Consider the following 19,614-nt stretch of genomic DNA (forward strand, 5'->3'; position numbering starts at 1 on the left):
ATACTGATTCTTGAACACATTGGTCTCTCTGAAATTAGCTATTCCCTTTGATAAACATATTATACAGGTAGATGCATTTAATTTTTGCATGTGGCATCACGAAGTAAAGAGAAATAAACAGAATACAGTAATGGAATGAAGACACACAGACACAGACTGTGTACAGATAATATACCATATTTTGGAGTGTAAGACGCACCTAGATTTTAGAGGTGGAAAATAAGGAAAAAAGTACAGTATTCTGAACCAAATGGTGTAGTAATATATTATTTAATAAAATATCAGTGTAACATAATACTTTTTACAAACGTGTATTTTTTACAACCATGTACACTTTTTACAAACTTCAAACTTGAAAGCTTTAAGACTTGTGAAGTCCACAAGTCTTAAACTTGCCAAGTTTAAAGAGCCTTGCAGCCCTAATCCAGGGGTCTTCAAACTTGGTAGCTTTAAGATTTGCGGACTTCAACTCCCAGAATTCTTCCTCCATTCATGCTAGATGGGGTAATTAGAAGGCAAAAACAGTCCCAGTTTTGCAAAATACGGGCAACTTTTTGCCCATTCTTTCACAAAAATTGGGTGGGCAAAGGGTCTGGGAAGCCTGCAGAGAACTCCTGGGTGCTTGGGGATAGCAAAAAACAGCCCCGTTCTTGCAAAAAACAGTCCTGTTCTGCTGCACGAATCCCAGCGACCAGTTAGGTCCCACAGAGTGGGTCTTCTCCGGGTCCCATCAACTAAACAATGTCGCTTGGCGGGACCCAGGGGAAGAGCCTTCTCTGTGGCGGCCCCAACCCTCTGGAGCCAACTCCCCCCAGAGATTAGAATTGCTCCCACCCTCCGTACCTTTCGTAAGCTTCTTAAAACCCACCTCTGCTGCCAGGCATGGGGGAATTGAGATACTCTTTCCCCCTAGGCCTTTACAATTTTATGCACGGTATGTCTGTATGTATGTTGGTTTTACAATAGGGGTTTTTAACTGTTTATATTGGATTGTCATATGCTGTTTACTACTGTTGTTAGCCGCCCCGAGTCTACGGAGAGGGGCGGTATACAAATCCAATCAAATCAAATCAAATCAAAATCAAAAATGGGCCAATTTTTTTGCCTGTTTTTTCACAAAAGATTGTGGCATTTTTGCCTCCCCCCAGTTCCCAGAAGCTCTCTGCAGGTTCCCCAGACCCTTTGCCCACCCTTTTTGTTAAAAAAAACCAGACCAAAAAAATGGCCCTTTTTTGCGTAAAACAGGGCGATTTTTGCCATCTCGCAGCATTCAGGAATTTTCTGCAGATTTCCCAGAGCCTCTATCCAAAAATAGGATGTGGGGGCGGGGCTTCAGGACAGCAAAAATGGCTGTATTCATTGTATTATAAGATGCACTGACATTTCCACCCTCTTTTAGGGAGGGAAAGGTGTGTCTTATACTCTGAAAAATATGGTAGTTTGGCCAGTATAATTTCTACCTTTTCTGAAATAAACCTGTTAGTTATACGAGCAACAAATCAAGAATTGTAATTACTATTTATTACACTTCAATATTTATAGAATGTAGATAGTATCTTGATATCCATTAAGAACCACCTCTAAAACCAATAGCACAAAATCCACAATGTTTTAGGGGCTAATTTAAATAATTATTCATCTTCAACCAGTGCCAGTATGAACCTAAGTCAGACAATTGTCCCAAGAACATTAAATAATGCTGCCATCATAAGCAGAAAGCAGTCTCCCAAACGAAGCCAAATTCAGCAACTATGAATGTGTGTAATGTTGCCAAAGGTTGAACATCAGCGTTGTGGCTGCCCTATCATAAAAAGCTGACCAATTTTTTGCACAAAATGTAGTAATGGGGACCATTTCTTGCTTTTTTTTTGCTCTTTGTAAAATACGTCACTAGTAATTGCATATTTCCTTTATATTCACATTATATTTTGATTTTTTTTCATCTGTGAGTTAGACAGCCTAACAAGAATTCTGCATTGTGAAAAAGCTTATATTCAAACTTTCAACAATAATGGTATGTATTGTATATGCAATATATCTATGTCTTAAATCATAGGTATCAGATGTTTTCACCTTCTTAAGAACTTAGTTATAACATTTTCACAGAAACTAACATGATGCTACTCTATGCTCCATTTAGGGTCCTCCAAGCCATTGTTTCATAGCCGGATTCTCAACCATGTTGCAAATTGCTTTAATTTTTGGATAAATTTATAATTGTTTATGCGCTCTTTGAACTTTTCAATGAATGTCTCTTCTTTCCAGATTCCTTTCTTTTTTTTCACAGCTTTCATTTCTGCTTGAAGTAGCCTCTTGTGAAGTTTCCAATATATCCGGGATTCATGAGCCAACCCTTCAATGCAAACTGTCCTGCCAAGCCCCCGTCGCAAGATCTCTTCATTTAGACAAATACTGGAAAATCTCCCCTGTTCAAAAAAGACATTAAAGTTTTCATTAGGACATATAATTAACATATTATATATTATGTCCGTTCCAGTAAGAAACAAACAATAAAGCTGGATTCCTCAAGTGACTTGGGCAGTCCTATACATTTTCTTAAGTAATGCCATCGTTGTCCAACCTCAGTACAGGTAATCTTTGACTTACAACCATTTAGTGACCATTCAAAGTTACAATGGCAGTGAAGAGTGACTATCCCATCAGTCACATGGTTGACATTTGGGCACTTGGCAAACAGCCAGAAGTGCAGCCGGTGGGAGTGCGGGGAAGGGCCTTCTCTGTGATGGCCCCGGCCCTCTGGAATCAATCCCCCCCCAGAGATTCGTACTACCCCCACCCTCCTGGCCTTTCAAAAGGCTTTAAAAACCCAGTTTTGCTGGCAGGCCTGGGACTGTTGAGTGATAACACCTGCTTTGGCCAGTAGTGTGTCAGTGGAGTCGATGAGTGATGGAACCATTGTTTTTTAATATTAATATTTTATAATGTGTTTGTTTTTACCGCTGTATGCCGCCCTGAGTCCACTGGAGAAGGGCAGCCTATAAATTTGATTGATTGATTGATTGATTGATTGATTGATTGAATGAATGAATGAATGAATGAATGAATGAATGAATAAGACAATTGAAGAATCCTGAGATCATGTAATCCCCATTTGCAAACTTCCCAACTGGCTTCTGACAAGCAAAGTCAATAAGGAAACCTGGATTGGCTTAATGCAGGGGTATCAAACTCATGGCCCACGGGCCGGGTGCATCACATATTAGCTCCGCCCCCACCCAGTTTAGCGAAAAAGAAAAAAGTCACGTGATGCCGCCATGACAACATGAGTTTGACACCCCTGGCTTAATGACTGTATGATTCATTTAATAACTGAAGTGATTCACTTAATAATTGTGGCAAAAAAAGATTATAAATTGAGTGTGACTCATTTAACAAACACTTTGATTAATAACAGAGTGCACCAGGCGAACCTGGGCAAACGCCCCCCACAGCTCTTTCAGCTGTGGCGAGGGGGGCGTTTGCCCAGGTTCGCCTGGTGCACCAGTTGCGGCCCTATTTGGACCGGGAGTCACTGCTCACAGTCACTCATGCCCTCATCACCTCGAGGCTCGACTACTGTAATGCTCTCTACATGGGGCTACCTTTGAAAAGTGTTCGGAAACTTCAGATCGTGCAGAATGCAGCTGCGAGAGCTATCATGGGCTTTCCCAAAAATGCCCATGTAACACCAACACTCCGCAGTCTGCATTGGTTGCCGATCAGTTTCCGGTCACAATTCAAAGTGTTGGTCATTACCTATAAAGCCCTTCATGGCACCGGACTAGCGTATCTACTAGACCACCTTCTGCCGCACGAATCCCAGTGAGCGGTTAGGTCCCACAGAGTGGGCCTTCTCCGGGTCCCGTCAACAAAACAATGTCGCTTGGCGGGGCCCAGGGGAAAAGCCTTCTCTTTGGCGGCCCCGACCCTCTGGAATCAACTCCCCCCCAGAGATTAGAATTGCCCGCATCCTCCTTGCCTTTCGTAAGCTCCTTAAAACCCACCTCTGTCGTCAGGCATGGGGGAATTGAGACATTCTTTTCCCCTAAGCCTTTATAATTTATGCATGGTATGTTTGTTGTATGGATGTTTAGTTTTATAATAAGGGTATTTTAGTTGTTTTTAGTATTGGATTTGCATGATGTTGTTGTTAGCTGCCCCGAGTCTACGGAGAGGGGCGGCATACAAATCCAATAAATAAATAAATAAATAAATAATAAATAACTGTTAATTGTTTACATTCATGGAAGCTCTTCTATTCCCTCTGAATATTTATATACCTTATTTACTATTACGAAGCAATCAAGCGCTGATTCCTTTCTGCCCAAAAGCTGGAACCAAATCATTTGTGAAGGTTTCATTTCTTCTTTTAACCAGATTACAGCATCAGATGTTAACTCCACACCAGCAAGCCTGATGAGTAACAAACCATTTGAATGCCCTAAAATGACACACATGGATTGTTGTTTTATTAGAATGTTAGTAAAAACACCTCATTTAGGTCATTGATCTAAACAATTAAAGGGGAAAGGTCAAGTAGAATTTTGCTCTCTAAGATTTAAATGAAAGCTTCTAGGAGGCAAAGTTAATGTTCTTATTACTAGAGCTGTTAATATTTTCTGTGACTGAAGATAGCTACAAACTATTTCAGAAATCGACTATGCAACAGTGGCTGTTCCATGCATGGAGAAACTAGTGCATTGAATAAGTTGCACATCTTTCTCCTTTTTCTAAATCATGGAACGACAGAAACGACAAAGAACTGCTTCGCTACAGGCTTTGAATTCCCAGTGTGGTGTTGATGATGACGGAAAATAATTATAAATGCCTACTTCGAGTGAGTATAGAAAGTGTTAAGTAATGTGCATTATGTAAACTGAAATCCATTTAGGTAATCTATAAAGCAGATCTCAAAGATGTGGGCTCTGTATTTTTAGTATTAATTTATATTCATTTTTAAAATGCGTTTTGTGCATGTTGCTTCAATTACTGTTAGTCTAAAAATGCAGATAAAAATAAGTTTTTGTTTTCTGAAGCAACAAAACACCGAAGAGATTTTATTTGATTCAAAACTTGCTCTTTAGGTCTAGTGAGTTCGCAACACAGCTAAACAACAAAATATAAAACAGAATTTAAAATCCACAATAAAACAAACACAACACCCTCTAACAAGTCTAGCAACCTCCTTCCTCCTCACTCCACAACTTTTTCTATTTCCTAAACATAGAAAAAGCAAGAAGCAAACGCAACTTTCCCTTCCCACACACCCGAAATTTGAGCCTCCGACAGTGAGGGGATCTTCAAAAGGACCTTGCCTGCTAATCTTAACAACTTGACAACCGTAACAAAAGGAACAGTCCTTAAATTCATACTCTAAACCGTTTAAGCCTTCAAAAGTCAATACCAGCATTTTAAACTGTCTCCAAAAAACATCTGGCAAGTAGCATAGAGAGGTATTTTTAATCCAGACATAATATGCTCCATTTAACAATGTAGCTGATATATTTTGCATAACTATGACTTCTGCATATTTCCATGTCATGGAAAATTCATTGGTTGTCCCATCTCATGCGACATTTTCATAGGAAGTCCCATCTTGAAGTCAGGTAGACCAGATCATGAATCAACTCCACAGGGAGATTAAAGATACTTTATGGAGGGGCTATCATAACAGAATCTTGCAAGTTTATTTGTGCAGTACTTCTTCCCCCTTCTTACACTCCAATGAATTAGGGAATTCCTGTCTGAACCACTTATTTTGGACTTTCTGCTTGTTTTGGATTTAAAACATATTTCTTTTTCCTTGTTGCTCTGGTAGCAGATCTTGCCTAACTACGTCAAGATCATTTCCCTTATTTTCTACAGAAGTCAACATGGATGAAGTCAAGGCATAAATAATCACTGTCAAAACTGATGAGTCTGGGAAAGGGATGCAGTTGGCATACTGCATATAACTGTCCAAAGGCACTTCTCACAATAGCTACCACCAGTGATTCCAATGACAGCTAAAGAATAGAGTACTCCAAGATTATGAATATACTGTACTCTTCAATCTACTCCATTCAAAGCAATCTGAACTCTAATCTTTGCCTCCGGATTTTTTTTAAACTTAACTCATAATCTGTATTTAGTCCTTTTCTAACCCAGTCTAATATGGAGCTTCAGTAGCAGTCTAGTATAGCCAGTGTGGTATACGTAGCAGCATGGTGTGTGTTTGGCCTACGACTGAACAAATTTGAAATCTGCCCATAGCCATGGGAAATTTACATGTGATTTTGAACCCATTGCTCTCTCCCAGCCCAACTAATTTCACATGGCTACTGTTGTGAGGATAAAATGAAAGAAGATTCCATGTAAACCACCTTCAGTTTTAGAGTCAAGGCAGGTTTGAAAGGCCTAAATAATTTCCTTTGTAGGGGTTAAAACCTACCAAAATAAACACATTATATTTCTTGCTGTCTTATCTCTTTTTTCCCCTCCAGAAGCTCAAATCAAGTATGCCCCCCCCCCATTTTATCTTCTTAAAGGTAGTTCTCATCTACTGAATATAATTGAGTCAGGCAACCTGGTCATTAAGTAAAGTGGTCACTAAGCAGGGTTGGGCTGCAGCCCAGATGGGGGGGGGGACACACTGGGGTAGCAAAAAAGGAGCTCCACCCCAAAGCACCCAATTTGCACTGAAAGAAGTTGAAAGAAAATGCAGGGTGTCCTGCATAAGCTACACCCACAATGTGGTAGTAAAATTTTTGGTAGCCCTTCACTGTCACTAAGTGAAATTATGATGTGCTTATCTTTGTCTGTCTTCATCTTTTCTTTGTTTTATAGATCTGCCAATGCAAATAGAAGCACTGCACTTAAAGTTACTTTTTCATCACTACTAAAAGTGCAAACTATTGCTAAGTGAGGTAGTCACTAAACAAAAATTACTTGTAAACCATTGTGAGATTTCAGACTGAAAGACATTGTCTTATTTGACTCAAGTCATCCACATGGCTGAAGAGTACATGAACATGTTAATCTCCATTCCTATCCAAATCTCTATCAATGGTTTTATTGTGTTGGTGAATAGTTAGAGCAGGGATGTCAAACTGGCTGCCTGTGGGCCAGATGCATCATGTGTACACCACACCCATCCCAGGTCCGTAAATGGGAAAAACATCACAAAATGTCACGTGACGCCAATGTAATGTGGTGAGTTTGACACGAGTCAGAACTTGCACTGTCTGATTACTCTGTTTCCCCAAAAATAAGACAGCGTCTTACATTAATTTTTGCTCCCAAAGATGTGCTATGTCTTATTTTCAGGGGATGTCTTATTTTTTTCAATGAAGAATTCACATTTATTGCTGAACAAAAAAAACGAGCATTTATTATATACTATACAGTAGTTGTCATCACAAACCAGCATAACCAGACAAACTGTGAATTCTATCAAGAATTTCTCACTACTACCGTACCATTATTTCCATGAACAACAATTATACTTTCTTCAAATATATGTTATATATGTTCTGTTCGGGAATGCTGCGAAATGAAATGTCTCCTACATCTTACTTTCGGGGGATGCTTTATATTTGGCAATTATACAAAACCTCTTCTATGTCTTACTTCCGGGGGTGACTTTTTTCAGGTATGTACCACCTTCTTAACTTAAACACCAAAGGGCTAGTAGGAAAAAGTGCCAGTTGGAGAAAAAGATGGAGCTCCTTCAAGAAGCAACCTTCAGAGGCAGTGAGGATTCTCATTTTATATCTAAAGCATCCAAAGTATTCTTCCCTACTTTCCATAGGAATATTGTAAAACTTTAATCAACATACAATTACATGGTAAAATATAGATTGCATCTGCTTTTTATATGAGTTTTATAAAGGTAGCCTCTCAATCATGTTTAGAATTCCTTAAATTCAAACCTCTAAAAATGTTTCAAACCTGAAAAAAAATAACTTTGCCATCATACTTACATCTTTTCTGCAGAGAGGAAATGATTGGAAGGCTGATAGGTACATGTTCAATTTCTAATCCTTGCTCAGTTATTCGACGTAATTGTCCACGTAGCTTAACATTCTTCTCTATAAATTCCGGAGGTATTTCCAAAGCATTTGAGAATTTGGCTGTCTATTCATAAGAAAAAAAGAATATAAACAGTGCCTATACAAACATTATAAGAATATAAATGTGGGCTTACAGTATTTGGTCTAGTCTAGTGGTTCATGCAGAAAGCCAAAAACCAGGAGACTGTAAGTTCTAGTCCTGCCTTTGGCAAGAAAACTGGCTGGGTGAATTTGGGCCACTCATTCTCCTTCAGCCCTACTCACTTCACCCTGAATTTTACTTAATATACAGTATACTGCTCATAAAAATAAATGAAACACTCAACATATCCTAGATCTGAATGAATGAAATATTGTCACTGAATATTTTGTTCTGTACAAAGTTGAATGTGCACAACAGCATGTGAAATTGATTGTCAATCAGTGTTGCTTCCTAAGTGGACACTTTGATTTCACAGACGTTTGATTTACTTGGAGTAATATTGTATTGTTTAAGTGTTCCCTTTATTTTTTTTGAGCAGTGTAGAATGTTTTCATACTTTAAAGAGAAATAAACTTATATGGCCTCTTCAGTTGAAACCCTACTTTAAAAGACGTAAGAAAGGAGTTGCTATGCAATTAGTATTTCCTACCAGATTAGTCCTTGGGATATGCTATTCATATAACATCCCACTCCTATTATATGAAGGTTAGAATACCAGGATTGAAATTATTTGTACAATGTCACTCTTGTCCTTTTACAAGGTCTCTTCACCAACATAGAAGCCCTTGAAAGTAATGTGCGAAGGTCTGTAAATAAACCAAGTAACATAATTCCAAGAAATGTACTCAGTATGGCATTTCAAGGTCTAAAACAACTTTTTAAAAGAAAAATAAACAAGCATAGTTTAAAATAAAAAATAAAATAAAATTTGGGAATATTTATGGCAACAAAGTTTTTCAGTGTAAATTAAGACGCCCAAGTACACAGAAGTTTAGTGTTCAATGTGTACAGCAGCAATACATTAAGGTTATGATTACTAGTATAAATCTCTGCAAATATTTAAGGGCTTTCTTTTCTTACATTCATTAGTGAAAGACTTTGCAAGTTCCTTATCTATAAAAATCCATCAAATAGGATAATTAATGAAACATTTCTGGGTCATTATTTCAGTCAGCAACATTCTGCATTTCACAAGATAGTCTCCGAGCCCAAATGAATAACGTGAGATCCCTAAAACCAAATCAACATAAATCTGCTTTCTATATTGCTTTGAAAAGATGGAACAGGTAGTTCTCATTTAAGATAAGTAATAAAACTTTTGGTATTTATTTGAAACAAAACAGGCTACATTAAAGCACAAGTTGGCTGCAAGTTGTACATGAGCAAGCAGCATGTCCATTATTAACATTGTTCCAATTTATTTCTTCCTAAAATTATCTATCTATCTATCTATCTATCTATCTATCTATCTATCTATCTATCTATCTATCTATCTATCTATCTACCTACTTACCTACCTACCTACCCATCTATCCACTCAATATATATTTAAACTCACAGTGTAACTTACCAATTTGATGCTCTTTGCAAGTACAATTACTCCAGCTATTGCCAATCCTGTACTTATATTCTAGGGGGGGGGGGGGGGGGAAACACATAAATTATTTCAAAAACATGTATTTCCATTTCACAGCATGAGACCTAAGCATCACCTGACTTATTAAAATGATCTACAAAATCCAATATGTGCATTTTAAAGCTTCCAGTGTTGGGGCATTCACATTCATGTAAACATTGTTATATGTTTGTTGTATGTTATACGACCAATAGATACTTGACTGACTGACGGACTTGACGGACTGATTGATTGAATAAACAAACAAGCAAGCAAGCAAGCAAAGCAAGCAAGCAAAGCAAGCAAGCAAGCAAAAGGAAACTCTGCCATCTAGAGATCTTACCCCTTACTATACTAAGCTACTATTATAAATGAAATGCCATTTTTGCTCGTTTGAACCGGCGCAAAGCTGGCTCTGGCAGCTCCGTTTCCGCAATCCAGGCAGCGGCGCAGCACAGCCCAAAAGCTTCCCCCCACACCCGCTTCGCCCAACAGACCGATTCCCGGCGCGTACACGGACGAAGGTGAGATGCGCGTCCGCCCACTCGGAAAGACGCGCGACATAATTCGGCGGCTCTCCGCCCCGTTGCTCGGCCATGGCCGCCTATAGTTACGCCCTCCGTCGCGGCCCGTAGTTCCTGACGCAGCGGCTCCCTCAGGCTTTGCAGCAGCAGCGCCGCTTTCTGGTCGCGGAAGAAGAGCTGCGTCTCTGCGAAAGCGCCCGAAGGCCTTTGGGAGAGGCTCCGCGTTGAGGTCGCCACTGCATGTGGAGGGCCTCGCGCGGTGCGAGCCCTCCTTTCGTGTGATTCCCGAATCCAGCCACTTTCCCTAAAGTGTTTTTTTCCCCCCAAACTGCAGTTGGACTTTTTTGTGTGTGGGTTTTTCCCTTTTTCCTTGAAGTCCTTTCGAGAAGCTTCTTCAGTTCTGCAAGATTTCACTCCCTCAGAAATGAGGAAAATTCTTGGATGGGAAGCCAAACGTCTTCCAGAAAAGGAAAATAAAATAAAATCCAGTTGCCTTGTCATGGCCACTTGGATTAAATCAATATGCTCTCACTTCATGATACCAACATCGATGTGAAGTGATCACTCATCATTTAATTTCCTCTTCTCAAAAATGTGTAGCAACAAAAAAACATGATCCAAATTTGGATGTGGATGATTCCAACAATACTGCTGAAGTTGGGTTGAAAGACAGTAAATTGCAAATATCTAGTATATGTACTCTTGTAGGGGGTGATGCCGTTTATAATTCACAAATAGCAGGCATCTTTAGTACTTGCCTTTTGAAACCTGGAATAAATCTTGAAACTTCAGGAGAAGGTAATGAGGATAAATCTGGCCCTTTGAAAAATGACCCTGAAGTTGGGATGAGTTTTTCAGAAAAAGACTATTGCTACTCTCAGAAAATTTATCCAAAGGTTGTGCAGAAAAACCTGAAGACTTGCAAACATTAGAAAGCCCTCAGTGTGACAAAACCTCAGTGGAAACCAATGCAAGCAACTCTGAGAAACAAAAGAACAATGACTTTATTTCCTTCACTTCACAAGTTGCTTCACTTTCAGAAAAAAAAACCTGAGCAAGATACATCTTAGGGTTGCAAGTCCAATAACGAGGTGTTTGAAAATCAGGAGACTCTGTGTGAGACAAACAATACCTTCAGTGTGGGGAAAACAGGTGACTCAGAGCATACCATGGATGAAGATAAGGAAGACCTTTTGGGAAGCAGCACTGAATCCTCTATAATGTTTTTGAACCATCAGCTAACTGAGCTTTTAAAAGAATTTCCTTATGGAATTGGTGATTTGGAAATAGCAGAAAAGAAAGATTCTATAACTATTCTGATAGAAAGAGAAGATGAAGAAAATACTGTGAGCCATGAGAAAAGACTTGATCCTAATGATGCAGTAGAGCAAATTAAAATAGTAATCCTAAATTCTCAACAGATGAGTGAAATATTTCCTGAATGCAGTCCACAATCCTCCAACAAGCTAGATTACCATGGAGGTGACCAGATGAGAATGGATTCAAAACATAAAGGTAAAGGACACTACAGGAAGTCTAACCAGGATTTAAATGCTGACAGCAAAGTTATCAGGTCTGAAACACTTGGGAAAACAGAACGGACATACCGCTGCTTGCCAGGATGGTTAGCTTCAAAATATAACGTGGAGCCTTGTTCATGCATGATAGCTAAAGAACCTAGTTTGAAGAGGAAAGCTGATCTGTATTCAAAGTCTAAAGAGAGATCAAAATCCAATGAGTTTGATTGTAGCCTCAAAAACGAAGTACAGAATTCCATATTAGATACAGGCAATAATATCTTTCTTTTGGGAGATCAGAGTAACAAAGCTTTAAATAAAACTTTGGGATATAAAGAAACTGAATCTCAAGTAAAGGAAGATAAACTACCCAAATTAGAGCAAGCAACTACTCTACTTCCTTTATTGGGAAAATCAAATTCACAAGAACCTAAAAAACTCTCTCATTCTGCAGATTCCAAGTCTCTACAAAAAGAAAGAGTTAGAACTAAAAAAAAAAACACAACCAGAAAAATGGTAGGAGGAATATATCAAAAAGTGAAGCACAGTATCATTTAAATACAGACAACAAAAAGATTATGAAAAAACTTGCCAAAAAGAAACTGGAGAAAAAAATCTTTTAATAAAACTCTGAAATCAAAAACAGATATTGACCACTACAAAGGAATGGAAACTAATCATAATGTCAATTTTGAAAATTACAAAATTAAACGAGATACTAGGGAAACGCACAGGATTAAAGGACCAATTTCAAGCAGGAGTCTAAAGAGATAAATGATAAAGCAAAAAAATATTAAAGGATTGGAAACACAGCCTAATGACTTCATGCCCTCTTCATCATTAAACAGTGTTAACTTTGTTTCTGAAAAACATGAAAATCCTGAGCATAACTCTACCTTGGACTCACAAGAAAATTTAAATAAACCGAAATAGAAAGATTTGGAGAAACAATACGGATACAAAAAATCACAATATAATGAAGCTATTTGTCCTAAGCAGCATGTTGAACAAAGTGTCACACGGCTTGTTAAAAGAATAAATCTAGAGAAATATGTATACAGAAAAAATAAGAAAAATGCATCGAAAGCTCACATTTCAGTAATAGAATTCCTGCATCCCAGAATGAAGGAGTTAATTCTTCCAATGTATTTGAAGTCCACTCTCCAGTCAAAGAAGGCACATTGGTTAATAATAACCCAGACAACGGGTCTGTGAAATCACTTTCTGATAAAAAATGTATTAAAAGAAAAAATAAGCACACTATTTTTCTGCAAAGGGAACCAAATAAAAACTATTTGAACAGGCTTGCATTTAAACGGACTGCCCAGAAGACTATTCATTTGACAAGCCTGGATTCTGTGCACTCCAAACTTCTTTGGCATGTGAAACCAAGTAATGGAACTGAGTATTCTGAACCCCACCAAAAAGGCAGCTCTTCATCCCAAATGTCTTAAGCAAAGAGGCCACAAATGCTTGAATTCAGAATGTGTCCAGAAATATTATTTAGGAAGTCCACCTCTGAAGAAAAAAACTTTAGAAGCAATAAAGCTTCCTGAAAAAACACAGGGGATCTGTTACAGCAGCCAAGAGTAAAAGAGAAGATTGGTTAAATTACTGTCCTGTGAAAAGAAGAGAAATGGAAGAAAATGAAATTCAAGGTAACCATGTTTAAAACCTAGCCATTTGATTTAGGAGTTAATGATGACATCCCACTTGACACTGCAATAAAAATATTGGAAGGAAATGAAGTACCGGTATTCCATGGGTCCGTGAAGGATTCCAAAACCACCTTTGAAACCTATCGGAAGATGCATCTAGAAAAAAGAAGCCAAAGCCTGGATAGCAGTCCCAAAAACTAGGAGCTTTCTTTTGTAAACAACACATTTTGGACTGCATGTGCTTATATGAATGTCCTGATGACTCAGGCCTGTAATAAGATCATCTATGTGATCTTCCATAATTTATTTCATGCCTACCGGTATCTTAAGTTTGCTTATTTAAGTACTGGGAGGTATGTTAATTGTTGAATTCTGGAATGCATTATAATTTGAACTGTAGAATATTTTGTTAGATACAGTTAAGTTCAATACCTGGCCAGTTCAAAATGATTCCAAATAGTTTGCATTTTTATGTAGACATTTTAAAGGAACGGAGCTGTACTTTATTTAGTGCTGTGGAAATAATTAACACATTAATAAAAAATTAGTAATAAGCCATAGTAGGGTTATCAAGGAGCATTGGAGTTTATTAGCTGCTACCTGTTTTATTGGGATATTAGAACCATGCTAGAGAATCAATTTTTGCTTTACTGTAGTACTGGGTTTTGGTGGGGGAAAGGATTATAGGTAAAAGTAAAAGGGTTATTTTTGAAATGGTTGCTATGATTTAATTGCAAATATATTTTAAAATATTCTTTCAGAACTCTTTTTACAAGCATTTCATTTGGATTCTTCCAATTATTTTTACAAAACAAATCCCTGTAACAGAAATTTGTGCCTAGAAACTATTGTGGTATTGAATGTTGTGCCTTTTTACTGTTTGGCACATTTGTTACTTTATTTTGACAGCAATATGTGTATGTTTAATAAATGTTTAGTCACTTTCAAATTATTTGTTTACAGAATTAAAAACATGTTTGTTTTAAATTAAAATTTAAAACAGAATTAAAATTTAAAACAGAATTAAAATTTAAAACAGAATTAAAAACATGTTTGTTTGTTTGTTTGTTTTTTTAAAACCCAGTTGCCTTGTCACAAAGCACCTTTGGGACAACCATGACCTAGAGGACTGAGAATGCCATAGACCTGAATCCAGTTGTGGGTTTTTAATAAAGCCTGTCCTGTTGTGTTTTGCATACCACTGATTATAAACATTATAAGCTAAGCTTATAATGATTAAATATTTCCCAACACAGAGAAAGCTATTGTGTTTTGTATCTATGAAGCTCAACAGCACTACTATTACTACTAGTTTTTTTCCTCATCATTCCTATCACTGATTTCCTCCCACTTATGACTGTATGACTGTAACTTGTTGCTTGTATCCTTAAGATTTTTATTAATATTGTTTCCTCATTGCTTATTTGACCCCTACGACAATCATTAAGTATTGTACCTCATGATTCTTGACAAATGTATATTTTCCTTTATGTACACTGAGAGCATATGCACCAAAGACAAATTCCTTGTGTGTCCAATCACACTTGGCCAATAAAGAATTATATTCTAACCATAGGGCCCCAGGGAAGATAGGGCAGTTGCAGTCCAAAACATCTGGAAGATATTGGGTTGCCTCTTCTAGCCATAAATAAAGGTAAATCCCTGAAATTCCCACATTAATTACTCATTAATCCCACATTAATTACAGCACTTGAGACTCAGAGGTACTTTGCTGGTAAAGGGTGAAGAGATTAAAAAAATATTAATCTTTGTGAACCACGTAGTTCAGCAAACAAGTCTGTAAATGAAGATATGTCCTTGGGGGGGGGGGACTGGTGTTTGTTGGGGACAAATGAGGAAAGGTGTATCTTACATTCCAAAAAATAAGATATAGGACCAATAAATGTAAAACTAATGTTTCAGTCCTGGATCACAAGGAATCTAGAAGCTCACAGTCCAAAATCTTTACCATCTCCAATTAAAAGAACAGGAAACGGGTGATATGAAGAATTTCTGAGCCCTGGACAATGACTTCTTGTTAGATAAATAGGCTTATGTAGACCAGAGGGCTAGTGTAACACAGTTTTCTGTTATTAAAATCTTTCAGATGCAACTTTTCTTCTCAAAGTCCATTTCTTCCTATAATAATTAATCTGGGGGATAACAAGATGCAAGAATTTGCAATCATTTCAAAGGCTGCTCCAAATTTGGGAGAAAAGCTGACTATAAATCCCTCTAGTAATCTAAAAGTTGGTAGACGGTTCTTTTTAAGAAGATCTACAGAATAAAATGTTTCCAATTTTAATTAGCATTTTAAGTTTCAATTGCTGCCCTCTTTCTTCTTGCTGTTGGAGTATTTCATAATGGAGCTCTAAGAATCCCTGGAATTATAACGTAGGTAGGTAGGTAGGTAGATAGAGATAGATAGATAGATAGATAGATAGATAGATAGATAGATAGATAGATAGATAGATAGATAGATAGATAGATAGATAATTTTAAAAATAGTCTAAGGGGAGGAGAACCTTTCCTCTCCAATTTTTTTTCAAATTTCTCTAAGTTTTGAGGAAAAAATAGAGATCATTTTACATTTTAGGTGATATTTAATTTTCAGTAATTTCAGAAGCAAAAATTACTTTGGAAATTTGGATATTTGGAAAGAAAGTATAGGATCAAGAAACCAGACAAAGTATTCACTGCTTTTCAGAAAGATACACAAATTAAAAGTTGATATTGCTTTATTGAAATAAGCAAAAAGTGCTTTCAAGGTTTTGTAATGTGGCATTGTCATAAAAGCACTTGCACCAAGAAAATCATACTTATTGATAAGATTTAAGGCAATGAAAAGCTTTAAATATTTTAAAGAATCCAGTAAACATTTCAGTTAAATTATCATGAATTTTATTTTTGAAGTGAACCATTTTTATCTGAAAAGGCCAGCAGTTTCTTCAAGGTGCTTAACAGCTAGTTCAAAAGTTTTATTTTTTAAATGTGCTTTTAAATGACATTTTCTACTAAGGAACTCCACAAATCCCAATTAGCAATTTTCCAAAATATACATTATAATACTTTTCCATTCTGTATTACAGTGAAAATATTTTCAGAGTTACTACCAATCATTTAACTGTTCATAACTAAAAATAATTTTTAAACACTTGAGAATCCTTTTCTTCAATTTACAAGTCATAAAATTAAATTGAAAATAGATTTGATTGTATTCTGTTTTTCCTCAAGTTATTTTAAGCTGTCCAAACCAAGGGAAATAATATACTGTCCAGTATTTTAAAGCAGTGATTTTCAACCTTTTTTGAGCCGTGGCACATTTTTTACATTTACAAAATCCTGGGGCACACCACCAACCAAAATGACACAAATTAAATAAATAAATACATACATACATACATACATACATACATACATACATACATACATACATACATACATACATAACCCCCTCGTATATACAATCCCATGTAACATCCCCTTATAAATACAGTCAATCATCAATCATCCCTACTCAAATTTATATCTCATTTCTGGGTACTTCTCCTGTCTTTCCCCCTTTTCTCTCTCATGTTTGTCATTTCTCTCTCTTCCTCCCTTTTTCCCTCATTCCTTTTCCCTCTCACTTCTCCTCTTTTTCCATCCCTGTCTCTCTCCCCCCCTTATGTGTGTGTGTGTATACACACTGGAACCATTTCCAAAACCAGTTGAGGGCTGGGGTTTTTTCTCTTTTATTCTTTTCAAAAAGAGGTGTGGGCTGGGGGGCATTTCTTATTATTTGGGTGCTTTTTACCATATGCTTCAAGAATCACCCCTCTCTCTCTCTTTTGTTTCTCTCTCCTCTCATTCTCTGCCTCAATCATTTCTCCTTTTTTCTCCCCTTTTTGTTCTCATTTCTCTCTCTCCTTTCCTCTCCCTATCTGTCTCTCTTTCTTGCTTTCTCTCTCTCTCTTGCTATCTCTTTTTCTCTTATTTTCTCTCTCTCTCTCTTGTTCTCTCTTATTTTCTTTCTCTCTCTCTTGTTCTTTCTCTCTCTTTCTCTCTCCCTCCCTCTTTCTCTCTTTTTCTCACTTTCTCTCTTGTTTTCTCTCTCTCTCTTGCTTTCTCTCTCTCTCTTGTTTTCTTTCTCACACTCTTTCTCTCTCTTGTTCTCTCTCTTGCTATCTCTTTCTCTCCCCCCTTTCTCTCTCTCTCTTTCTCACTTTCTCTCTATCTTGCTGTCTGTTGCTGTCACTCACTCTCGTTCTCTCTCCATTCTTCTCAGCGGAGGCCAGCGAAGGTGATATTCAATGTCGGGAGCGCGCGAGCGGTTGCGCGTGCTCCCTACCCCCCCTGCTAGCCGCTCGGAATATTCAAAATAAGAAAAGCCTTCACCGGCGAAGGTTTTTCTTATTTTGAATATTCCGAGCGGCTAGCAGGGGGGTAGGGAGCGCGCGCAACCGCCCGCGTGCTCCCGACATTGAATATTACCTTCGCTGGCCTCCGCTGAGAACGGAGAGAGAACGAGAGTTGGGCCATTTTTTGTCTCCTGCATTCCGGGTGCGGGAGGAGCCACGCCGAAAGGCAGGAGACAGCGGAGGAGGAGAGGGGGCGGGCGGGGGGCAGCGCCGAAAGGCCGAGGGGGCCGGAGGCACCGTGGGGAGGCAGGGGCGGCCGCGGCTCCCTTCCCTTCTGCTGCCGGCGCCTCCCCGCCCCCCCCCCCCCGGCGGGCTGGCAGGGAGATGAGGAGCGCGCTTTCGGGGAAGCGACGGTGCTTTGGGGAAGCGACGAGAAGCCATGGGCGCGAGGGGGCCGACTTTCAAAGCAACCTTTGCCGGCCTCCCGTGGGAGGGTGCCAATAGCGGCGGCGGGGGGGCAATAGCGGGGGGGCGAACCGCCTCGCGGCACACCTGACCATGTCTCGCGGCACACTAGTGTGCCGCGGCACACCGGTTGAAAAACACTGTTTTAAAGTAATGTTTGATTAAACTAGGCAGAATAAAAGCATGGCATGCGTAACTAATACAAACAAACCAAACCTAGCTCTATAAATCTTAATAATGCAAACCAGAAGAGACAGTGGCTAACTGCTGATTAAGTTGCGAATGATAAAAAATAAGCCTGAATTATCAAATAACATTCTCATCAAAATGCAACATCATTCTTTACCAGTTTCACCTTTGAAACAAGATTGCTAATACAGTATTTTAAAAATCAATGATTTGGAATTTTACAATCATGTCATCTTTTTAATAAGGTACCAGTAATTTATATTTTATAGTTCCATTCTCAAAGTGGTTATCAGGGTTTTCTCATAATTAAAACTGAAACTATTAGATGTATGGGTTGTTGGATGTTATTTATTCCAATTCAGTAACTTATTTAATCAATCTTTGGTGGGGAATCATCAGAACATTTCTCAACCAACTTACTTCACTTGTAGCCTGTTCAGAAATTATATTAATTGGCCCAAAACCTACCTCCCCACACCCCAAACTCAACTTTTAATGCCTACAGATACTTAATTCTCATTTAATAATGCTTCAGGTTAAAAACCCAAAAACATGTCTTTAACCTGTAAGCCTATAGCAGGGGTCCCCAACCTTTTGGAATTCAGGGACCACTAAATTCATTATTTTAAATCCCGTGGACCACTAATATGATCTGCCTAATGGGTGGGTGTGTGGCTAGGTGATCATGTGACTGGGCATGGCCAACTTGATGTCACTCACACCAAAGGGTGCCTCACCAACCTCTACTTGCCCTTCTCCTCCCAGCCACTCCGCCTCTCTGCCTGAGCTCCTTAGGACCCCAACAAGAAACAGTTTTTGGAGCTAAGCAATCACCACAAGAAAGAGTTGGCAAAATAACTGGCTCAGTTTAAATTGGATCTGACAGAGGAGACAGCTCAGCAGAAGCACCTCACTGAGGACTATGAGCATAGGCATTCCAAGCAGAGGGAAGTCCTTCAGGAGTGCAAGGCCTCGTACCGGCACCTGGAGGCTCAGCAGGCTGAGATGGTCAGCCAGTTCCAGACCATGGTACAATCTCATTGGAACAAGGCCCTCCAGCTTTTTGCCATCAGCAGCGCTTCCCACCAGCCTTTGCCCAAAGCCAGTCCCCAGGAGGCTGAAGCACTCCCCAAATCAGAATTTCTGCCCCCCTCCAACCTGCACAAAGAGACCCCAAAGGAGGAGACATTCTGCAGTAACACAAGCGTTCATTGCACGTATCGGGCCCCGCGGCTGTAGTTTGAGGACCCCTGATTTAGTGAAATATATAAA

General features: G+C 38.6%; 1 protein-coding gene and 1 pseudogene across 2 annotated transcripts; one reads left to right on the forward strand and one right to left on the reverse strand.

The window, feature by feature from the left end:
• Nucleotides 1-254: 254 nt before the first annotated feature.
• On the reverse strand, nt 255-12,734 carry C5H3orf33 (chromosome 5 C3orf33 homolog). Of its 2 annotated transcripts, none has more exons than XM_070753492.1 (5): nt 10,147-12,734; nt 9,605-9,664; nt 7,962-8,115; nt 4,281-4,441; nt 255-2,426 (listed from the first exon to the last, which is right to left on the reverse strand). In XM_070753492.1, exons 1-5 carry the CDS (start codon nt 10,672-10,674, stop codon nt 2,160-2,162), a joined length of 1,170 nt encoding a protein of 389 aa, XP_070609593.1. In that variant the 5' UTR covers nt 10,675-12,734; the 3' UTR covers nt 255-2,159. The 2 variants fall into 2 exon arrangements, with proteins under 2 accessions (XP_070609593.1, XP_070609594.1); XM_070753493.1 differs by having other exon boundaries at nt 10,164-12,650.
• Nucleotides 10,680-13,642, forward strand: LOC139168615 (retroelement silencing factor 1-like; annotated as a pseudogene).
• Nucleotides 13,643-19,614: the final 5,972 nt, after the last annotated feature.

This window comes from Erythrolamprus reginae, chromosome 5 (genome assembly GCF_031021105.1).
Source record: "Erythrolamprus reginae isolate rEryReg1 chromosome 5, rEryReg1.hap1, whole genome shotgun sequence".
In the NCBI taxonomy this organism is placed as follows: domain Eukaryota; kingdom Metazoa; phylum Chordata; class Lepidosauria; order Squamata; family Dipsadidae; genus Erythrolamprus; species Erythrolamprus reginae.

Bases quoted from the DNA above. Each gene is read 5' to 3' on its own strand.
- C5H3orf33 (XM_070753492.1), bottom strand. From the start codon at position 10,674: ATGACAAGGCAACTGGATTTTATTTTATTTTCCTTTTCTGGAAGACGT. The intron at 8,116-9,604 runs GTAAGTTACACT...TCTTATGAATAG, and splicing joins TTGCAAAGAGCATCAAATTG to ACAGCCAAATTCTCAAATGC. The intron at 2,427-4,280 runs GTATATAAATAT...TTTTTTGAACAG, and splicing joins GCTTCGTAATAGTAAATAAG to GGGAGATTTTCCAGTATTTG.